Source organism: Scardinius erythrophthalmus (assembly GCF_964197995.2).
Source record: "Scardinius erythrophthalmus genome assembly, chromosome: 15".
Lineage (NCBI taxonomy): Eukaryota > Metazoa > Chordata > Actinopteri > Cypriniformes > Leuciscidae > Scardinius > Scardinius erythrophthalmus.
Window position 1 is genome coordinate 31,195,446 of NC_138235.1, and position 20,827 is coordinate 31,216,272.

Genomic DNA, 20,827 nt, shown 5'->3' on the forward strand with positions numbered 1-20,827 from the left:
ATCAAAAGGTATTTACCAAGATATCAAAATCAAATACAACAAATCTGTTTAGCGTTAATTTATTCAAATAACAAGTTAATACCAAACATTACAATTGATACAAAATAAATATAGTTAATGGAGTACCATACCATTGTTTATAATCTGTAAATGCATTTAGGCATCATTTTAAAAACGATAAGTTCTGCGCAGATTAAAATGCTGAACAGATGCTGCCTTTTTACATGTTTAAGTCTATGTTTATAGCATTTGTTAAAACATTGTCTAATACCATTCCTTCTTCACAACATTAAAATGTAAATGTATGGTATTGTACCAATCAAGATAAGAATCCATTAGATAAATATTGAAGGTCCATAAGAACAATATAGCTTTATGCTTAGAACAAACATGTGAAACATGTTACAACACACTTCTGTCTGGGCTGTTTTACTAAATGGGAAAAGATTCATATCACCTGTGAATATGGGAGTACAAATGAGTGCACAATCCAAATTCATTAATGATGAATTGCATTTGTGATAGTAATATCTTGTAACTTTTTTTTAATGGCTCATTGATCAACAATAAAAAAAAACCTTCAGCATTTCAGTTGTTTCTTAAGTGCCTCATATAGGTATAGATGAAAGTTTGGCTTCAATATCACCTCCTAATATTAAGATTTGCCTTCTGGTTATGACAAAAACAGTAACAGTAAAATCCAGAGGACATGTTCTAGTTAAGTCAGTCATTGTAATCTTTGATACAGTTAGTTTTCTATTTAAAACAGTTGAAATCATAAAATTCTCTGGCATATGAAATTACGATGACAGCTGAAATGGAAAAATTGGATTTAGCCACGCATGCTTTCTGATTCAGAGAACTATGATTGTCCACTTGACTGAACCACATCTACAGTATTTAAGCACAAAGACAGGGTAATCACTGTACTCATGGAAACTGAAATAAAGACCTGAATACACCCTTTTAGATGGACTTTTTGGAAGGTTTAAGATAACCAAAAAACAATTATCTGTCTCAGGCATTGTACAATCACACAGCTTACAGAAAAACTATATGAACACATGAATAAAAATAAAATATCAGTCAAATGATTAAATAGCCTCTTAAATGTAATATATGCAGTCAGAAGCCATTGCTGCGATTGCTACAGCGAAAAGCAATTTTAACGGTCAAGAATATTGTTAGTTTCTGCAACAACAACAAAAAAAAACCAAAAAAAAACCTAAATGAGAGCATATTTCATATATTAATGAAGTGCTTATTTTCATCTATAAAAACAGCAAATACAGGATTTCGTAGCTTCGTCCGTGTTTTAAATAGTTCAAAAGCCATTTAGCATTGAAAAGGGTGATGGCATGGCAAAAGGTCACTCTGCATGCAGCATAAAGGAAACAAAAAAAACAACAGAAAGAATATGTTTGATACTATTCTAAGACCACACACCATTTGAGTGCCGCTGGCTTCATCACAACAGCAAATCAGTTATTTCAGTCATTTTGCAACTAGCACCAATACATCAACGTCCAAAAAGTTCTTCTGTTGCACGTCATTGTCCTACTGGGCCTGAAACACGTTGATCTTGCTTGTATTTTTAAGAGTCTGTCGACGGTTACAAAACCAGACCCGAACCACCTCTCGGTCGTAATTCAGCTCCTTTGCGATCTCTGTAATCTCTTGACCAGTCGGAAGGGAGTTTTTCTCAAAGTAAGTGTTGAGGACCTCAATGGCCTGCGGCGTGAAGCTCGTTCTCCGTTTGCGCTTCTTGGAGGGTTCTCCGCCCACAAACTCCATCAAGTTCTGCTGACCCTTCTGATTCCAGAGCTCAGCCTCTGCCAGCCAGCGCTCCAGCACAGGCTTCAGCTTCTGGGCACTTTTAGGAGTGATGTCGAGCTTCTCAAATCTTCAAACAAGAGGCAACGTGTCAACACACAAGATACTGGAGTGAAATGGGAATCTTTCCGCCACTTATATTTGATTACAGATTTTATATAGAATGTAAAATGTAATTTATATAAATGAAACTTATATAAACAATACAAAATAAATGTATATATAACGAAATACCAATTATTTGTCTCAGGAAATGTACAATTACATAGCTTAAAGTTTACTGCAACGTATAAAATTATATTATATTTTGTATAAAGTGTAAAGAAGAACCCTGTATGTCACCGTTTTGTTATGGCACTATTTACACAACAAACAGATCAGGAGTGGTTCAATCATTTCTGTGCCGACCTCTAAGAAACGTAAAGAAAGAAACAAAGAGAAGATATAAAAGAGGCTAACCTGCAGATTGCTGACTGACTGTAGGCGGGACCCTCTGTAGCAGTGAGAGCCTGGCCAACTTGAGTCTGTGTCAACCCCAGAGAGAGCCGTCGAATCTTAAAATTCTTGGCAAACTCCCGAATCTCCTCCAGATTAATGGCCTCTTCTTCATTCACAGCAGACTGTGGCTCTAACGAAAACAAAAATTGAATTAGGACTTCTGGATGCTGTCCAGATCATAAACAACATGAGTAATCTACCCATGAGTCACTGAAACATCATTTTTCAAAACTGAAATCTGATCTAAACAACCTTAAAGAATTGCTCCTATTCAATTATGTGACTGAAGATGGTTGTAAATGCAATATTGCAAACATAAACGGTAAAGATATACTACCAGTAAAATATAAACCTACTGCTGACAAGCTGCCCCACGGTAGGCATGTCTCCACAGGCGATGGCACCGGTAGAGGTGAGGGATGTGACTGATTTAACCACTTGTGGCTGGGGAGCAATGATCACTTTAGATGGGGCCACTTTTCCAATAGGACCCTAGAGAATAAATTACAGTCAATCAACAAATATGACAATCATTTTACAAATATTTCACATGATCTAGAGCAAATGTGCAAAACTCACCCCCTGATTTTGCCAGGGCATTGCAAGGTAATTCTAAGGTATTCTGAGTTCATTGCTATTGGTAGGGTGCTCTGGGTGGCTGCCAAGGCATTGCTAAATGGATGCTAGGGCATTCTGCTCATTGGAAAAGAGTGCCTGTGGCGAAATTTCTGCAAAAAGCTTGTTTTGTGACACTTTCAAAGTGAAATGTCCATTGACTGGCACTAAAAGCGTGTACAGTTTGCTCTATTGCGTATGAAAACGGAACACCTACACTAAACCTAATCGATATTGCTAATAAAAGCAAACTTGAGATAAAAACGCATTTGCTGAAGCAACCATGCTATTTTAATAGGCTTCTACAAGTCTTTGAGTTCTTTAAAAGTGACTCAATGGATTCATGTCTGAGAGTTTACAAATCATGTGCTAATACTGAAAAGTATTTTGAGCTCATATTATTGTGCAAGGAACTGTGCGAAAATAAGTCTTTATTCATGTATAATTTACTTTGTATTCTTAATTTTTGTGAACCGGAATAAAAATTTTCGGTGTTTTACTGCCACTAGTGGTAATTTCAGCTGGAAACTCCACTGAACTGTGTATAAATATATATATATATATATATATATATATATATATATATATATATGATGAGTTTAGATGCAAAAGCCTCTAAGTGCCATCTGAAATTTTCTTCTAGAATGATCATTTTTATCAAGCTTGTATATTTAAGTTAAGTAATTTCACTTAAATGACAATTAATAGGTAACTTGCATTGCCATTTAAGTGAAATTATTGAACATAAATATACAAGCTTGATATATATATATATATATATATATATATATATATATATATATATATATATATATATATATATATATATATATATATATATATATATATATATATATATATAAAGTATGTTTTCCAAATATGTAGGTAGAGGCACGTTTTCCAATGAGCCTTGGCATGCTAGGGTATTCTGAGGGTATTCTGAGTGTTTTTTTACTTTCTAAAAAAGATATACTAATGCTTAGAAAGTACAAAAATGGCACAAAGACTACACAAAATGTTTATTATCATTTATAGACCAATGAAAAGCCATAGTAGCTGGCACTATAGTACCTGCGTGGTGGTTTTGGTGAGTGTCAGGGGCACATTGGATTTGGGGAGGACGGAAGCTGCAGACGGGGCAACCGCTGTTGGACCGTTCCCTATCGTAGCAATGATCTGACCCTGGGAGTTCAAAATCAGCTGTGGGGACATGGTCTGGACCTGCAGGCCTTGAGCGGGTAACGCAGATGCTGCCGCAGCTCCAGCCAGTGATGCAGGGTTGACCAGCAGAGGAAGTGTTCCAATCACCTAAAACACAGGTATGAAACTAATGAGACTGGTATGTAAAAATGTTCATTGTGTAAGAAGGCTTGCCTTTGGGAAAAATGTGTCTGTTAAATGAATAACTGAGCATTTAAATGTAGCACTAACCTGGCCCTGTGCGTTGGTAATGAGTTGACTTGTGAGTCCTGCCACATTAGACATGGCGCTGGTGAAGATGGGAGTTGTAGTAAGAGAGCTGATGAACTGAGGCTGAGCCCCCAGAGAAGCTGCGCTAATCTGGGGAAAAAACAAAACAACTCCTGATTAGATTTATTTAAAAATTCATTATGAAATATTGAAGGATAGATGAGTTTCCTGAAAGGAACTACCAGTACTTGTAAAGAAGCAAAAGAAGAATGTTTTGAGTGAGCACATTTTTTTTTTACAAAAACATTCCATCTAGTTTGCTTTTAATTTATGAAATATTTACAGAATTATTATTTTATTATTACTACATGCATTCTATAAAATAATACATAAATAACAACAACAACAATATTATTATTATTATTATTATTATTATTATTATATACAATCTTTAAATAAATAAAAAAATAAAATAATATTGATTGAAAAATATCCATTGATTAACATTAGTTAAGTACATTAGTTAACATGAACTAACAATTAAAAATACTTAAATGTTAATTTCATCATTTAGTAATACATTATTAAAATCAAAAGTTGCATCTGAGCTAACATGAACAAACAAAGAACAGTTGAATTTTTATTAATAAACATGAACAAAGATTAATTAATACACAGCAAAAAGTCCAGTGTTAAATTAACTCTCCTGGGAGTTTATATGGCTCCAGAGTCAGTGTTAAAATATGAGTGTTAAATTAACACTCAAGAGTGTTAAAGGTAATGAACTCATTAAGTGATTCATTGAGTGATAATTGACCAATATTGAAGACACCTGATGTTAGCAAGCAGAATCACCAAAGGAGAAAATCTAATTTTTTAAGACACCATTATGGTGATGAGTGTTTGTTTTAGTTGGACTCTTGACCCATAAAGCTTTAACTTTAAATTTTGTTTGGCTGTTGTATCTGAGTTATAACTCTCAGATGAACAAAGAGAAAAGGTGATCAGGTGGTGTTGGTTATGATTTGATAATAGGCATGTGCCGGTATTCGGTAATGCGATAAATCGCGGTAATGAAAATGCACGATATTGTTATCGTGGGCACTTCAAAATACCGTGAAAAACAATAGATCAGAATTTATATTTATAGAACGCGTATTAGCTTATTTTCCATCAACCGCTTAAACAAACACTGCGTATGCTGCGCGAAACACGTGCGCGCTCTGATGTAAACAATCCCCACATGTATTAGCACTGTGTGCATGCGGCGCAGTGCGCACTCTAGTCTAATGTAAACAACCCTCACATGGAGAAGAAGCATGGCGGAAGGAGGCACGCTGCCGACGATTTATCCCCCTTCTAAAAGCAGAGCTGTCAATACGCATTCAGCGTGAGACTCACGCAATTTACACTTTTCAAACGCTCTCGCGCCACATGCAGTTTCTCACGCAGAGAAAAATCGCGGAGCAAAGAGGACACGGAGACCGACAGACTAGACAGAGTAGGTTATTATGGTATGAAAACAATTCTCAGCTCTCATGTTCTGTCCATTTTATTACGAAATTCAGACAATAAATACTGTTTTGGTGCTTGTAAATGTGACTTGACAGATCACTGTAGCGCCTCAGTTCAAGCGATCATCTGTTACTTTTTATTTAAAGTTACAGTAGGCTACAACTTACCGAAAGGTATGCCTCATACATAATATCGATCATTCAGTGTTTTTCAACCACGGAAAGAGGTTAATAAAACTGCAGGTGAACAATTATGTCACAGAACGTTACATTTACCTCAGGAAAGCCATTTAATGACCAACACGTTAGTTGACTAGAAAAAAATAGCTATAGAGAGGAGTATTTTGCACAATATGTGCACTATATTACATTTGTATTATATTTTTACTTGTGTCATAATTGTTATTACAATGAAAACCAAATTATATTTAATTTAATTAGTTAATTTTTAACCTTTAATAATACCAGCTGACAGGGCTCTCTGTATGTTTAAAGCATTATGTGAGATATATTTTTTCTTGAGAAAAATTAACGTCTATCTACTGTAGCCTACCTAATATTTATCCAAAAAGTCAATACTGAATCAAGATTGAAATCAAATCCCAAGAATTGAAAGCGTGAAAATTGTGTAAAATTCTATTTAGTTACCAAATGTTTTGACAATCACTATTGTAATGTTTTTATTAAAAAACCATCCCCCCCACCAATCCATTCATTTCTCTTGAGCAATTAAAATATCGTGATAATACCGTATACCGTGGTAAAAACTCAATCAATTAATCGCAGCATGAAAAGTTGATACCGGCACATGCCTATTTGATAATCATAATTTGACCTGAATATCAACTCTCATTCTTACTCTCGAGTCAGATTTACCTTGTTGATTACAGCAGCCTGTGATTCTACAACAAATGATTTTTATCATTATCAATATGATCCAAAATATTTCTTAAAAATTGTTCTGATAAAAATACTTAGAAAATTACTTTATTTGGACACACTGACATCAATAATCAGCCTGTGAATCTCAACAATGGTGACAATAATAAAGCATGTTGCAGGGCATTCTGGTATGAATAAATTATGATCTGAATTGTATGTGTAATTTCCTTTTCCTAATTGAATATTCTGTTTGTCACCATTGTTGAGATTGATACACTGATTATTGATGTCGGTGTGTGCCTAAAATAAATATTTGTTTTATCAGAACAACTTTTAAGAAATCCTTTAGACTAGTTAGAAAAAAAGATCTTATGCTGTAGAATCACAGTGATGCTGTAATCAACAATATACAGTCAGAGATTAGACTCTATATGAGATCAGTGATTCAGGTGAAATTATGATTATGTCAAAACATAACCAACAAAACCGGATCAACTTTCTCTTTGTTCATCTGGTAGTTATAACTCAGATACAACAGCCAAAGTTAATCTAATGTTTACAGTTTATGGGTCAAGAGCCCAACTAAAGCAAACACTGATCTCCATAACGGTGTCTTAAAAAATTAGATTTTCTCCTTTGGTGATTCTGCTTGCTAACATCAGGTGTCTTCAATAATGCTCAATCATCACTCAATTAATCACTTAATGAGCTCATTAACTTTAACACTCTTGAGTGTTAATTTAACACTCATATTTTAACACTGACTCTGGAGCCATATAAACTCCCAGGAGAGTTAATTTAACACTGGACTTTTTGCTGTGTACTTTATTTGTTAAGGCATTAACTAATGTTAACTAATGGAACCTTGTTGATAAATGTTACCTTATTATTATTAAGGTCCATAAAATATAAAGTCAGTCTCCATAGAAATAAGAACAATTCAAAATATTATCAGTTTCAGTAATCACTGTTGATGAGAAAGCACCAGTGATGCACCAATCATGATTTTTCATTGGCAAATTATTTGTTTATTTGCTCTATAACAGGCAAACTGGCCTTAAACAAAAATATATGTTGCCATTTGAAATTAAAGGCAACCACTCAATTTAATCATGACCCAAACAAAGATGTTACGCACATGAAGCATTAGCAGTTGTTTTTGGTTTTAATTAGATTGTATAATTTCAAGTTTTCAGCAAAAACTGAATGGTCAGACTTTAGATTTGTGAAATTATGCAACTTAAGACACACCTGCACAAAACAAAAACAGCAGACTGAATAAAAATGCAAATTCACTCTCTGACAGTAGGTGGCGCTTATGGATCAGCACAGTTTCCTTGGTTACCGGTAAACACAAATCAGCATTGTGCTTATCCACCTTATTCTGCTCTAAACAATGGGCGCTGCCATAACGACGACTCCGGTTCCCTACTTCCGGTTCGTAGCGCTTGACCTGTACTAGTAGCGAGAGAAGTTCAGTTTTAACGCTAACCACTCTAAACGTTTACTTTATTAAATGTATCTGATACATGGGCATTATCTCCTTCTTATCTTATGCTCGAAACACTCAGTTTCTAAAAAGTTTGAAATCTTCTTTGAATTGTTAAAACAAATAACAACAGCACATGAGGAGCTTGAACTCATTCTCTCGCTGCTAGTACAGGTCAAGCGCTATGAACGGAAGTAGGCAACCGGAGTCGTCTTCATGGCAGCGCGCATTGTTTAGACTGAGCAGAATTAGGTGGATAAACGGGCATTATACAGAGGAAAAGAAAATGCCATCGAAACTTTTCTGTCCGTTCCCTTTAGAGATGTTAACGTCCCATTTACAGACGTTGTAATGTTTACACAAATAAATTTTTTACTAATACACATACTAATTACAAATTACCTTTTAAATATCCAATACTAGCCACTAAGTTTCCAATAAATAAATAAAAATCTGTAAAATCGTTCAATTGCCCATATTGTCCCAAAGTATTGTGCATCCTTACTTCAAACATCTTAAAAATCCAATTTTACACATGAGATATCATACAACTAAACGAAAAACCTGTTTCTATTCATAATAGATGATTTCCCTACTCACAATAGCAGGGTTGATGGACAGGCCTGCAGTCTGAAGTGTTGCGACAGAGACACTAGGCTCTGACACCTTCTGCACAACAGATGCGGTGGTGGCTGGCGTGGTCTGCGTTGGCTGCAGGGCCGCTTGCATGGACTGCAGAGCAGACACCTGGGGCTGCAGGACCGCCTGCGCAGGTGACTGCAGCTGTGTCTGGACAGAGTTCAACATAGTAGCAGCTGGAAAAAGAAAACAGGCTGTTGTAACAATCAAAACAATTTAAAAAGAAGAGTTTGTTTGCTCAGTAAAACACCTTGTACCATTAAAATTGTCTTTATTCTGAACTGTTGACTGGTCTGAACAAAAACACCATTTCATAAAAACACAATTTCATGCATTTTTTTAAACTGAATCTCATGCCAACAGAATGTAAAATATGCACTTTTTCTAAGATGCTTTGCACCTGATGAGTATCCAAAATATGTGTGAGCAGCACCATACCTTGCAGTCCAGCAAACGGCAGCTTCAGAAGTCCTCCGGCAGGGCTGACTGCCGTGAGACCAGGGATGGTGGCGACAGTGGCGGTGGGTAAGGTGAGCACTGCCAGACCACCCTGACCACCCACAGACCCCGCCATACTTAAAGGAATGAGCAGAGGCTGACCCAGAGAACCCTGCTGGGCAAACATGCCCGTCATCAGAGAGGCCAAGCCATCCTGAGTCAGGACCTGGCAGGGTAATGGTAAACAGATTTAATTACTCTCAGGATTTTCAAATGTGTTGACATACACACATTTGCACTTTTAAAAACGATTAAAAGTTAGGAGTGTTTATTGAAATAAATCTGGGGGGGGGGGGGAATAATATCAAATGGAAAACCTTATCTAAAAACAACTTAAAAGAAAATTGGAATTGTTGCCTTGCCTCGGATCACTTGGAAATGTCATGATATGAACATCCACGAGTCAGAGATCATGAGTCAGAAATGATCAAGGGCTTAAAGCAAAACTGACATTGAAAGTGGCCCCCGGTATTTTAATCGGCAAAAATATCGTCTTTTTAAAAAGGAAAATGGAGTTCACCTGTGGGCAGGCCTGGACAGTGATGGGTATGCTGGTCTGCGGCTGGGCCTGAGACAAACTGATGGGGGCTGTGGAGACCACGGTCTGGACTGCAGGTGCTGAGACCTCCACAGACACTACATGCAAACAGAGTCAGACTTGCTGAAATCTTTTATTTTAGAATGATTTTTCAATGCATAGGAAACATAATGAATGGTGGTGTCTTTTTCAAACCATGCATCTATTACTATTATGACTCTCAGGGCCAGATTTACTAACAGCTTGCGCCAGCGCAAAACCGTTTTTGGCACCAAAAAACAACTGGCAGGAATTATTAAAGACACCCACTGAAAAATTTGCATTGAAAAGGCGTGGACAGGATTATTTTTGCGGCTGACCTTACTGTATCTGCATTTGTAGGAGTTTGCCTTTCAGAGGCAATATTTATGAGAGGAGAGTATTAAAATGAATCATGCAAGGTGATTTACTAAGGTTTGCACAAGTCAATTTACTGGTATTTGCACCATTATTTACTACCCAAAAAGCATGTCTTAAACCAGACTTGTTTTGGTCGATCGGATCAGAAGTAGACGAGGGAGACACGTACCCGTTTACACCTGGTGTTTTAATCTGTATCTTTCAATCACTTTTGTCCTGATTTCTTTAAGGGGAGGGTCTATGGGCGGGTAAATGTATGGACTTTTTTTTAAGATCTTTTGATCTAATGGACGAAATAAGCTCAATGTGATCCAATCCACCAGAAAGCATCTTAATAGGTGTAAACAGGGCCAAATTTGTGCTGCTCTTATAGATTGCGTTGGTCATTATAGAAATTATCCGGCAGAAGATCACACGCAGAACTTTTTTGGAATTGCACTCTCACGCTAATTTGCCCTGTTAAGTAAATCTGGCCCTATAGAGCTGGTAAGTCCCGCCCATCCGTAAAACCCCAAGTGGACCTCTAGGTTGAAAAATCGTCAATGCAAGTGAATGGGAGATAATAATTATTTTCTGGTCCCGTTTGAATTGTGCCATGAATGTGAACATATGTTGTCTGTGAATTTTTTATATAATTTTTCATGTTACGAGTTTGACAGTATATGGTATGATTCTTCGGCTAGCAGTTGTGGAAAAGACATAACGAGAAAGACTACATGTCGCCTATGTGACCCCATAAAGTTGACTTACCCGTGGTTTTCGCCAACCTCAACGATTTTGTCCTCTCCCTGAAAGAAGGCGGTGAAGTGCACCAAAGACACAGCCATGTTTAGCGGGATCCGTGAGCTAGTGTCCGTGTGCTAGTGATGGTGACGTTTCAAACGCGTCGAAAGCAGCGAAGAGTTGTAGTCCACAAAGTGCTCTCACACAAAGTCTAACCGTATCAAACTTCTACCCGCTAAATTGTAGCATTCTTTACACGAAAAATTATTTTAAAAATTCACAGACAACATATGTTCACATTCATGGCACAATTCAAACGGGACCAGAAAATAATTATTTTCTCCCATTCACTTGCATTGACGATTTTTCAACCTAGAGGTCCAGTGGGGTTAGCGGAAGGGGCGGGACTTACCAGCTCTATATGCTTCTTTGATGGTGGTGGCTTTGAATACTGGGTTGCTGTGATATCAAAGTAGTGTGGCTATATATATATATATCAGTCAATTTTATCAGCCTCACCAGCTGTAGTTGTGCTTGTGGTTACTGGACTGTCCAACGGACCCTCCTCGGCTGCATCCAGGGTCTGACCAGCGCCCTCCTCGCCCCCTGACTCCAACTTCCCATCAGCCCCTGAAGAAGACAAGGCTGTATCCACCTCCACCTCCAACACACGGATGGTCTCCTGACCTGACATGACAATGACCTGGAGGAAGGGGTTAAACAGGTTATAAATGTTCTCCTTTCTGGGGTAATGGGGGCAGTGGTGACAAGATGAAAATGCACCATGGTCTGTTATGGATGAGTTTACACCTGTGCGTGTATGCTGATCTCACAGACATTTTATTAAAATACTGATAAGATTTGCTGAGCAAAAGAGCATGAAACTGTTGAAACTAGAGCTGGGCGATATATTGAATATTTGCAATGGTTTTATTGTGCTTTTTTCAATTTTATTTTATTATTTGGTCATTAAGGTGCACTTTTCCTCCATTTGTTTTTTAAATAAAGAAATTAAATACTTTTGCAAAGCACTAATTTATAATAATACATTTAAAATCCCATAAACTCACTTAAGACCAGTAGCATAATAAAAGCCGTTTTATCAGACATGGTTGCCCCTATAGGATGATCCAATCCATGTTGAGATCACATGACCAGTAGAATACTATTCATTCACTAAAGGGATAGTTCACCCAAAAATGAAGATTAGCCCATGATTTACTCACCGTCAAGTCATCCTAGGTGTATATGACATTCTTCTTTCAGACGAATACAATCAGAGTTATATTAAAAAATGTCTTGGCTCTTCCAAACTTTATAATGGCAGTTAATGGCTGTTTCTGTTTTGAAGTCCATAAAAGTGCATCTATCCATCATAAAAGTGCTCCACACGGCTCCAGGGGTTAATAAAGACCTTCTGAAGTGAAGCGATGTATTCGTGTAAGAAAACAATCCATATTTAAAACTTTATAAAGTAAAATAACTGGCTTCCGGCCAAACGAACATATGGATTTCTAAAGTCTAAAGAGCCAGGACATTTTTTTATATAACTCTGATTGTATTCATCTGAAAGAAGATCAGTTCATTTTCATTTTTGGGTGAACTATCCCTTTAAACCCTCCTGTTACTGGACACTATCGCTCAAGGAATAAACAAATTATGGCTGATTGTTAAAGGGATAGGTCACCCAATAATGAAAATTCTCTCATTAATTAATCACCCTCATGTCGTTCCAAACAAGTAAGACATTCGTCCATCTTTTTAATGAAATCTGAGAGCTTTCTGTCCCTCCATATACAGCTGACGCAAGTACCACTTTCAAGCCGCAGAAAGACAGTAAAGACATCATTAAAGTAATCCATGTGACAGTGGTTTAACCTCAATTTTATGAAGCGACATGAGTCCTTTGTTTGTGCAAAAAAACATAATTTACCACTTTATTTACAAATTATTAATCTCCAACACGCATTCACTAGAGCACCATAATGCATGCGTGTTGTGTTGACACAAGAGCAGACATTGTTGTATGAACGCGCGTTGGAGATTAATATTTTGTAAATAAAGTGGTAAATTACTTAAGTCATATGGATTACTTTACTACCTTTCTGGGGCTTGAAAGTGGTAGTTGCCTGGGCTGTTTAATAGAGGGACAGAAAGTGCTCAAATTCCATTAAAAAGATCTTCATTTGTGTTCCGAAGATAAATGAAAGTCCTACAGGTTTGAAACGACATGAGGGGGAGGAAATAATGACAGAATTTAAATTTTTGGATGAAATAACCCTTTAATGGAGCATTTGCAATTGGTAAGTGAAAACGTTTAGTTCATGCCACTAGGTATCACTATTAGTCCTAGACAACATGAAAAAAGTTCTGAAATTTAAAAAAGAAATGTAAACATTTTTGAAAACATTTGAGAGCGTGAAAGGCAGAAGAGAGATGTTTTAATTAATGATTGCGATTCAGTTCAAATTGTCCATTTCAGTGAATCTAAGATTTGATGAAAGATTTGTTTGCAGCATTCCTCAAAAACTTTTTTCATATATTAAAATATTTTGCTAAAAAATACATGTAACTATTACTTTTCTTTAAAATGCAGTGTTATATTAGTGCATACATTATTAAATGTCATTATTGGGTTCATTTATTGAATAAACGCATGTAAAACATGTAATTTTATGCAATATCGCCCATCCCTACTTCATATGCATTTAACAGCTGTACAAGAGGCTCAAAAGCTTGAAAAATAAGCTAATTAGGAAAGAAAGCAGCAGAGGATGTTTTAAAATGTTAACAGGTGCCCATGAAACATGTGAAATCTAATGTCAACATGAGCCTTTGAAATCCAAGTGAATTCTGCTGTCTTTGACTTATACACTACTGTTCAAAAGTTTGGAGGCAGTACATTTTTTGTTTGTTTCTTAGAAGGAAATTTAAAAAACTGAACTGACTGTGTTGCCTCGCATCAGCTGCGCCTCAGCCAAAAAGCTGCGCTTGAACACACCACAAAGACTAAAGGCGACTGTCAACTAGCACATGCGTTCTGTGCCTTCGTGTAAGGAAATAACTGTCTATATATGCAGGTATCAATATTCGTCATTCAAAAAGGGAAACCGAAACTAGGACTGCAGATATACAAACTGTAAACATTCTGAATATCAATCATGTTAATCATTTTCTTCATTCCAGGCGGCTGATGTTGTTCTGCACACTGGAATGCTGAGGTAAGATGACGTAAAATTATAACAGAATTCTCTCTGTGGCGTCTTGACTTCTTTGCTCGCTTTCATCTCTTTCACTTTTATTCTCACGCACTCGTTCACTAAATTGAACAGTCAATCAGAGTTCTCCCTCACACCGATGGTGTGGCGACGATGTCCAAGTAGAGACAAAACTGGGACGGCCGACTGACGGCTTTGTGCGTCAGAGCCTTAAAGGGATAGTTCACTTTGAAATTAATTTTTGATATGTTTTAGCTTACCTCAAGGGCATCCAAGATGTAGGTGTCTTTGTTTCCGCAGTAGTTTCAATTTTGATATTTTTAGGTCAAACCGTTCTTGTCTGTCAGTCATATCATGCAGGTCTATGGTCACTGTCTCAAAACACAAGCACAGAGTCTAAATTAAAACAATTCCCCATCGTCCAAATGAAACAATTCCCCATCATAAGTACACATTGATGGCCTAAGACACGAAACGAGCTGTTTGTGTGAGAAAACGAACAGTATTTATATCGTTGTTATCTCTTGAAAACAGCACACGTCAAAATGATCTGACGGCGCGGGCGGGTATAGATATATACATAGATATCGCCTTGGCTACTGCAGTTCATTGGAACGAAACCGTAGCCAAGCGACATCTAGTGTAAATATCTATGCGGGTATAGATGAATACACTAGATGTCGCCTTCGCTACTGCAGTTCATTGGAACGAAACCGTAGCCAAGGCAACATCTATGTATATATCTATACCCGCCCGCGCCGTCAGATCATTTTGACGTGTGCTGTTTTCAAGAGATAACAACGATATAAATACTGTTCGTTTTCTCACACAAACCGCTCGTTTCGTGTCTTAGGCCATCAATGTGTACTTATGATGGGGAATTGTTTCATTTGGACGATGGGGAACTGTTTTAATTTGGACTCTGTGCTTGTGTTTTGAGAGTGACCACAGACCTGCATTATATGACTGACAGACAAGAACGGTTTGACCTAAAAATATCAAAATTGAAACTACTGCGGAAACAAAGACACCTACATCTTGGATGCCCTTGAGGTAAGCTAAAACATATCAAAAATTAATTTCAAAGTGAACTATCCCTTTAAGAGACTTCTCTGGAAAACTTACCAACTCCAAACTTTTAAACGGTAGTGTATTATAACATAAAATAGCATGAAGAAATTTAAGCTTTTGCTCAGCTTAATTGTTTTGAAAGTTTGATCAAGCATTTTATTAAGAACGTTTCACGATCATGTTTCAGTCGAGATCAGAGAAACATCACAGGAGCAAATGCAGGGCTGGGGCAGAGAGGGAAGCTCAGCTCAGGACAGTGCCACGCAGAGAGCAGTACAGAGGCAGGAGAGGGTGCGTACCTGGTCGTCTTGTGCTGGGAATTTCAAAGTGCAGGAACCTAAAAGCTGAAAAAACACTTCTGCGGTCAGACAGTGAATGGCTAGAGAACAGAGATGCCAAGCACACATTAGGACAAACAACCAACCCAACAAGGACAACAGTGACATGAGTAGGGCAAACAAGCAAGAGCATCTACCCAAAAACTAGCATAAGCAATGCTTTCTGCAAATGCCCCACCACCAGAAGAGAATTGCTTGCGCTGTAAACGTAGACTGAACACTCACACGCATGGGGCTTAAGGCTGGACATGTGATGAAATGTTAAGGTACACTTCATGTAAAAAACATGTGAGAAATGTATGAGATTTATGACTTGACTCAAGAATACCTGTTCATTGACAGTGAGAGGCGCATTGTTTGCAGGGAGATCCTCAGTTTCCATGATGACGTCTAAGCTCTGAGGAGATCAATGATTCTGCATAGTGGTTGAAGGGGATGTTACCAGCTCCACAGTCGCACCTGAGACAAAAAATACTAGTCACTAAGGATGCTTGACAGCACTAGATGCAGACTATCAAAGATTAAAGTCACCATGGCATAACAATTGACCCCATTTACCTTCTTAATACACATTCCTGGTCTTATTGCGAATGATTCATCACGTTATTCCAAAATGTAATAACTTGCTCTGTCACTGAAAACAAATTTCCTTTCGATCAAAACCTCCCCTACAACCTAGCCTGGGAAAACCCAGACAACTTCCAGCAAATTCAGATTTGCTCGAGAAGTAGTCTGGCAAAGAGCTCATTCAAGCCCATTTCCATGGCCTAGAAATCGCGGCACCAATCAGAAACTTTGAGGCGGGCTTTACACAATGACGATCGCTCTGATTGGTTTTAGGTCTATCCAATTGCGCCCAGAGGCATTTGAGTGACGTCCGTTCAACTTTTAAATGCATTATTATATTCAAATTGCAAACACATGAGGACAGTCTCCATGAAAGACCCACTGGCAGATGAACGTGCTACTACATTTCTCTCCGAAACGGTAGGAAATTAAATTAGATTTAATAGAGGATTTTAACTGTGACACGATGATTGACAGGGCAGTTTAAGTGACAGGACGCACGTGACAGATCCGTCCGATAAAGATGACGAAGTAGTATGTCCCAAAGCTTGCCTACTTTTTTGCTACACATTCAAAAGTAAATACCTTTTCTTCACAAAAAGAGTACATACTTTTATGGCGTAGTGTAACTTAGGCGAATTGGGACGCAGCATATGGCTTTACACGATGACGATCGCTCTAATTGGTTTTAGGTCTATCCAACTGCGCCCAGAGACATTTCATATAAGCAACGACGTCCGTTGGTGACGCCCCTTTGGAAATGATTTGTCTATGGAGCTTTGCCAGACCATAACTCAGTTACTACTGAGAATGGTCTGGTTTTAACCAGGCTACCTACAACCACCTGTCAGAGACCAATTTTTTACGATTCAGGGAAGTCCTGTCCTACATTTTTTTTGGGTCACTGAACACCCAATTTCAATCAGAAATACTTCACATTATGGAACAAAAAAACATGATTTTAAATATTACGTTATAAAAGAACAAAAATGTGACTCAGCTAAATCTGACAAATATCACATTTCAATCAGAAATACTTTACATTATAAATAAAGAACATTTGGATTTGAAATCTTAAGTTATAGAGGTACAAAATATGTGACTTAATACAACTAAATCTGACAAATATCACATTTCAATCAGAAATACTTCAATCACAATATGGAAGAAAAATGTTGATTCAACTATTAAGTTTCTGATGGTGCTGTGCAGCTAAATTGACAAATATTTTACAATAAAGTGTCCCATTTATATGATATAATACTATTCTAATATAATATAAAAATAAAATTCTATTCTATACAACATTACAATGGGCCTGTTTATTTTTAGTTGTCTCAAAACTACTAGGTTATTGCAATATATGAATACATAGGTTATTTATATTTTAAGTTTAAAATATGATGGTGACCATCAGCACACCCTTACAAAAAAAAAATCACATGGGTTTCAGCCTTCAAAATAACACTTAATTGTTTCGATTACATTACATATTATGATTGTTAAAGTAATCACAATAAGTATAGCAACTATTTTGGCGGGAACTACGATTACCATGGTGAAACTTTGTAAGGCATTGACCAGATACTCATGACGTGTCAAGTGAGTAACGTCACGTCTGTGACGCGCGCTCTCAAGGTTGTCAACTTAAGATTTTAGAACCCAGGTACCTCATAGTAAAATGTAACAGTTTTTAATAAAATGTTACATTATTTCAATGAACAGAAAAAGACTGAGCATGTTCCAATGCCATCACTGTGCAAGTGCATTGTAAGATGTCTTGCATTATAATTTTACGCATGTAATTATCCTAAAAACAATAGAGCATTATGTAAGTATTGCGCATTTACACATCAAGCAGGCCCTGTGTGAGGTACTAGTGCAGCCTTCCTAACACATTCACAATGCAATAATAAAACTCTCCCTATGGGACACACACTTCATCTACTGATCTGATCACACTCCTCACATGCCAATATGCCATGACTCGGGACGGCATTTGATGTATTTCCTTTCTCTTTATCATAAATATATAAATTATGCTAATTAAGACCATTGCATATTAACCAAAAACTCATTTCGAATCCGCGAGTTGGTATAGCGTTGTGTGAAAATACATGCAAGTTGTGGTCATATTCACGACTTACCCGCTGAAAGGTGGGATATTTCCTTTATTTCTCCTCCTTCGGCAAGCTTTGCCACAGTTTCTTTTAAATATGCATAATTAAAAATTCATCTCACAGCTTCCGACGCGCGCTACGAATGCACACAAAAGAGCTATTTGCATTGATAAGGAGGCTCGGGAAAACGCTGGTCCTCTTTTTAACTAAATATTTAATGACGTCTTTGCGTTAACTGTCGTGCCGGTGAAGCAAGTGCACCTTAATAGCCAAGGTAACCCCTTATCTGCAGAAAAGTGCCTAAAAATTAACACAAATTTGCTCTTTTGCACTACGTCATGAACATAATTTATGCAGGCCGAGTCTTGCATTGCATTGAAAAAATGGCGCTGGCTCGACAGAACTGGAGTGATGGCCGTCTTAAAGGGACAGTACACCGTGTTACTGCAGTTCACTGCACGATTCAAAAATTATAATATTGCTATATTGTGAGATTAAGCTCTAATGGTAAAATTACTACTATTAATAATATTATTGCTAATAATAACTGCATCAATTTAATATTATTAATTACTATTGTTTTTTTTAATAATAATAATGACAATAATAATCACTTCATCATGCTTATATTAATATCCATGTCATTCTCTGTGCAGTTTTTAGCTTTTTTAATGCTTTAAAGGAAATCATGATTTCATGCAAAATAAATTAACAGAACAAAACAGACAATTCAATTGTTATTTACAGTTATTCAAACTTGCTCCATGGTTTCTCCGTACTTATAATAAATGTATTCCTTCAGCAGATGCTTTTATCCAAAGTGACTTTCAAATGAGGAACACAACACAAGTGAATAAAGAAATAGAATGCTAAAGAAAAAGAGTTTGGCTACAACCCAAGAAGATTTCAGGGAATTGCAAGCAAGTGCATCTATTGCATTGTATACATGAAGCTGTGAGAAAGCTTTATGCAAACCACTAGATACATTCAAGCTGAAACGTTGCACTTTAATGGGCTTTTTTTATATATATAAAAATCAAATGCGTACTGATTTTTATTGATTTAGGCACATTCCTTTTTAAAAAAAATTATTTATTTTTTGTAATGAACAAGCTTAAAGACACACCGTGTCTCTGCACACACTCCGTGTCTTTCCTCCGTTGCCAAGCCAGCTGGCAAACACTTCCATTTGCATGCATTAGCAGCATATTGCCATGGAGCTCAAAGGGGAACAGGGATTGCTGAATACAGACGAATCTGTAATTAGGTTCACATCCAATTCAGGCCCCAACTATTAGAGAGCAGTTTAATTTTATACATCTGATATAAAAAAAAAAAAAATTATACACTGCAGTTAAAAGGCAATCGAAAATGATAATCAAATGGTCCTTAACAAAGCCCTGCCCTGTTTTATTTCTGCATAGTTGCAGGTCCGACAAGCGGTTTATACTATTTAGGTTATACTGTCTACCCACCCATAAAAATGCATTTAATTTAATCAGATAGGTGCAAAACTAAATTTGGATTAATATGTCTAATATGTAATTTATTGGGTTGAATATTGCAATTAAATGAAAAGATCTTAATGTAACCTCTGCTCTGCTTTTCATACTTCCCAGGGCAATATTTTTATGCAATATTAGGTTCATCAAGTGTGCAGAATCATTCCATATTAACTAACTAACCCTGTGGGTAGACAGGAATTCATATTACATGTTGACAATGTTATTGTAAACTCAATCTTAATTTATTTATAAGGCACAATAAAACAACAGTGGATGACCATTGTGCTGAACAATATAAATTAAAAAAAGCTAGAATACGTACAACAGTATGGCAGTAAAACACAACGTAAACACATAATTGAAGCTTAGACTAGCCCCATTTGACTCAGAGATTATAAGCCTTCTCAAAGAGATAGGTTTTAAGTTTTGCTTTAAAAAGAGATTCTATCAAGATTATTTTAACAGAAAGCGGTTGGCTATTTCACAATTTAGGGCCGGTTATGGCAAAAGCCTGGTCACCTCTTTTCTTTAGCCTAGGTCTAGGGAACAGGAAGAGTTTCTGATTAAATTACCGTAAACATCTAGTGTGTTTATACTTAAAAGGTCAGAAATATAAGAAGGTGTCAGTACATTTAAAACCTTAAAGACAATTTTTTTAAAACTCTGTTTAAAACAGACTGGCAGCCAGTGCAAAGAGAGAAAGACAGGGGTGATATGTTCGTATTTATACAAGTGCCCGTCAGAAGTCTATCAGCTGCTTTTTGGACTGTTTGTAAGCGATTCATATAGGATTGGCTTATATCAGGGGTGTCCAGTCCTGCTCCTGGAGGGCCACTGTCCTACAGAGTTCAGCTTTAACCCAAATTAACCCACACCTGAACCAGCTTATTAACCAGCTGGTCTTATTAGGCATACTACAACTTCCAGGCAAGTGTGTTGAGGCAAGGTGCAGCTAAACTCTGTAGGACAG

At 36.9% G+C, this 20,827-nt stretch overlaps 1 protein-coding gene across 3 annotated transcripts; it reads right to left on the minus strand.

Moving 5' to 3' along the window:
* Positions 1–43: 43 nt before the first annotated feature.
* Positions 44–18,749, minus strand: pou6f1 (POU class 6 homeobox 1; the record flags this gene model as incomplete). 3 transcript variants are annotated; one of them, XM_081386921.1, is made up of 12 exons in its annotated part: positions 44–1,903; positions 2,293–2,461; positions 2,688–2,823; positions 4,018–4,254; positions 4,378–4,506; positions 8,842–9,056; positions 9,319–9,544; positions 9,899–10,014; positions 11,558–11,741; positions 15,627–15,671; positions 15,994–16,124; positions 18,380–18,749. In XM_081386921.1, 11 exons carry the CDS (start codon positions 16,045–16,047, stop codon positions 1,558–1,560), a joined length of 1,857 nt encoding a protein of 618 aa, XP_081243047.1. In that variant the 3' UTR covers positions 44–1,557. The 3 variants fall into 3 exon arrangements, with proteins under 3 accessions (XP_081243047.1, XP_081243048.1, XP_081243046.1); XM_081386922.1 differs by lacking the exon at positions 15,627–15,671 and having other exon boundaries at positions 18,380–18,748; XM_081386920.1 differs by lacking the exons at positions 15,994–16,124; positions 18,380–18,749 and having other exon boundaries at positions 15,627–15,734.
* Positions 18,750–20,827: the final 2,078 nt, after the last annotated feature.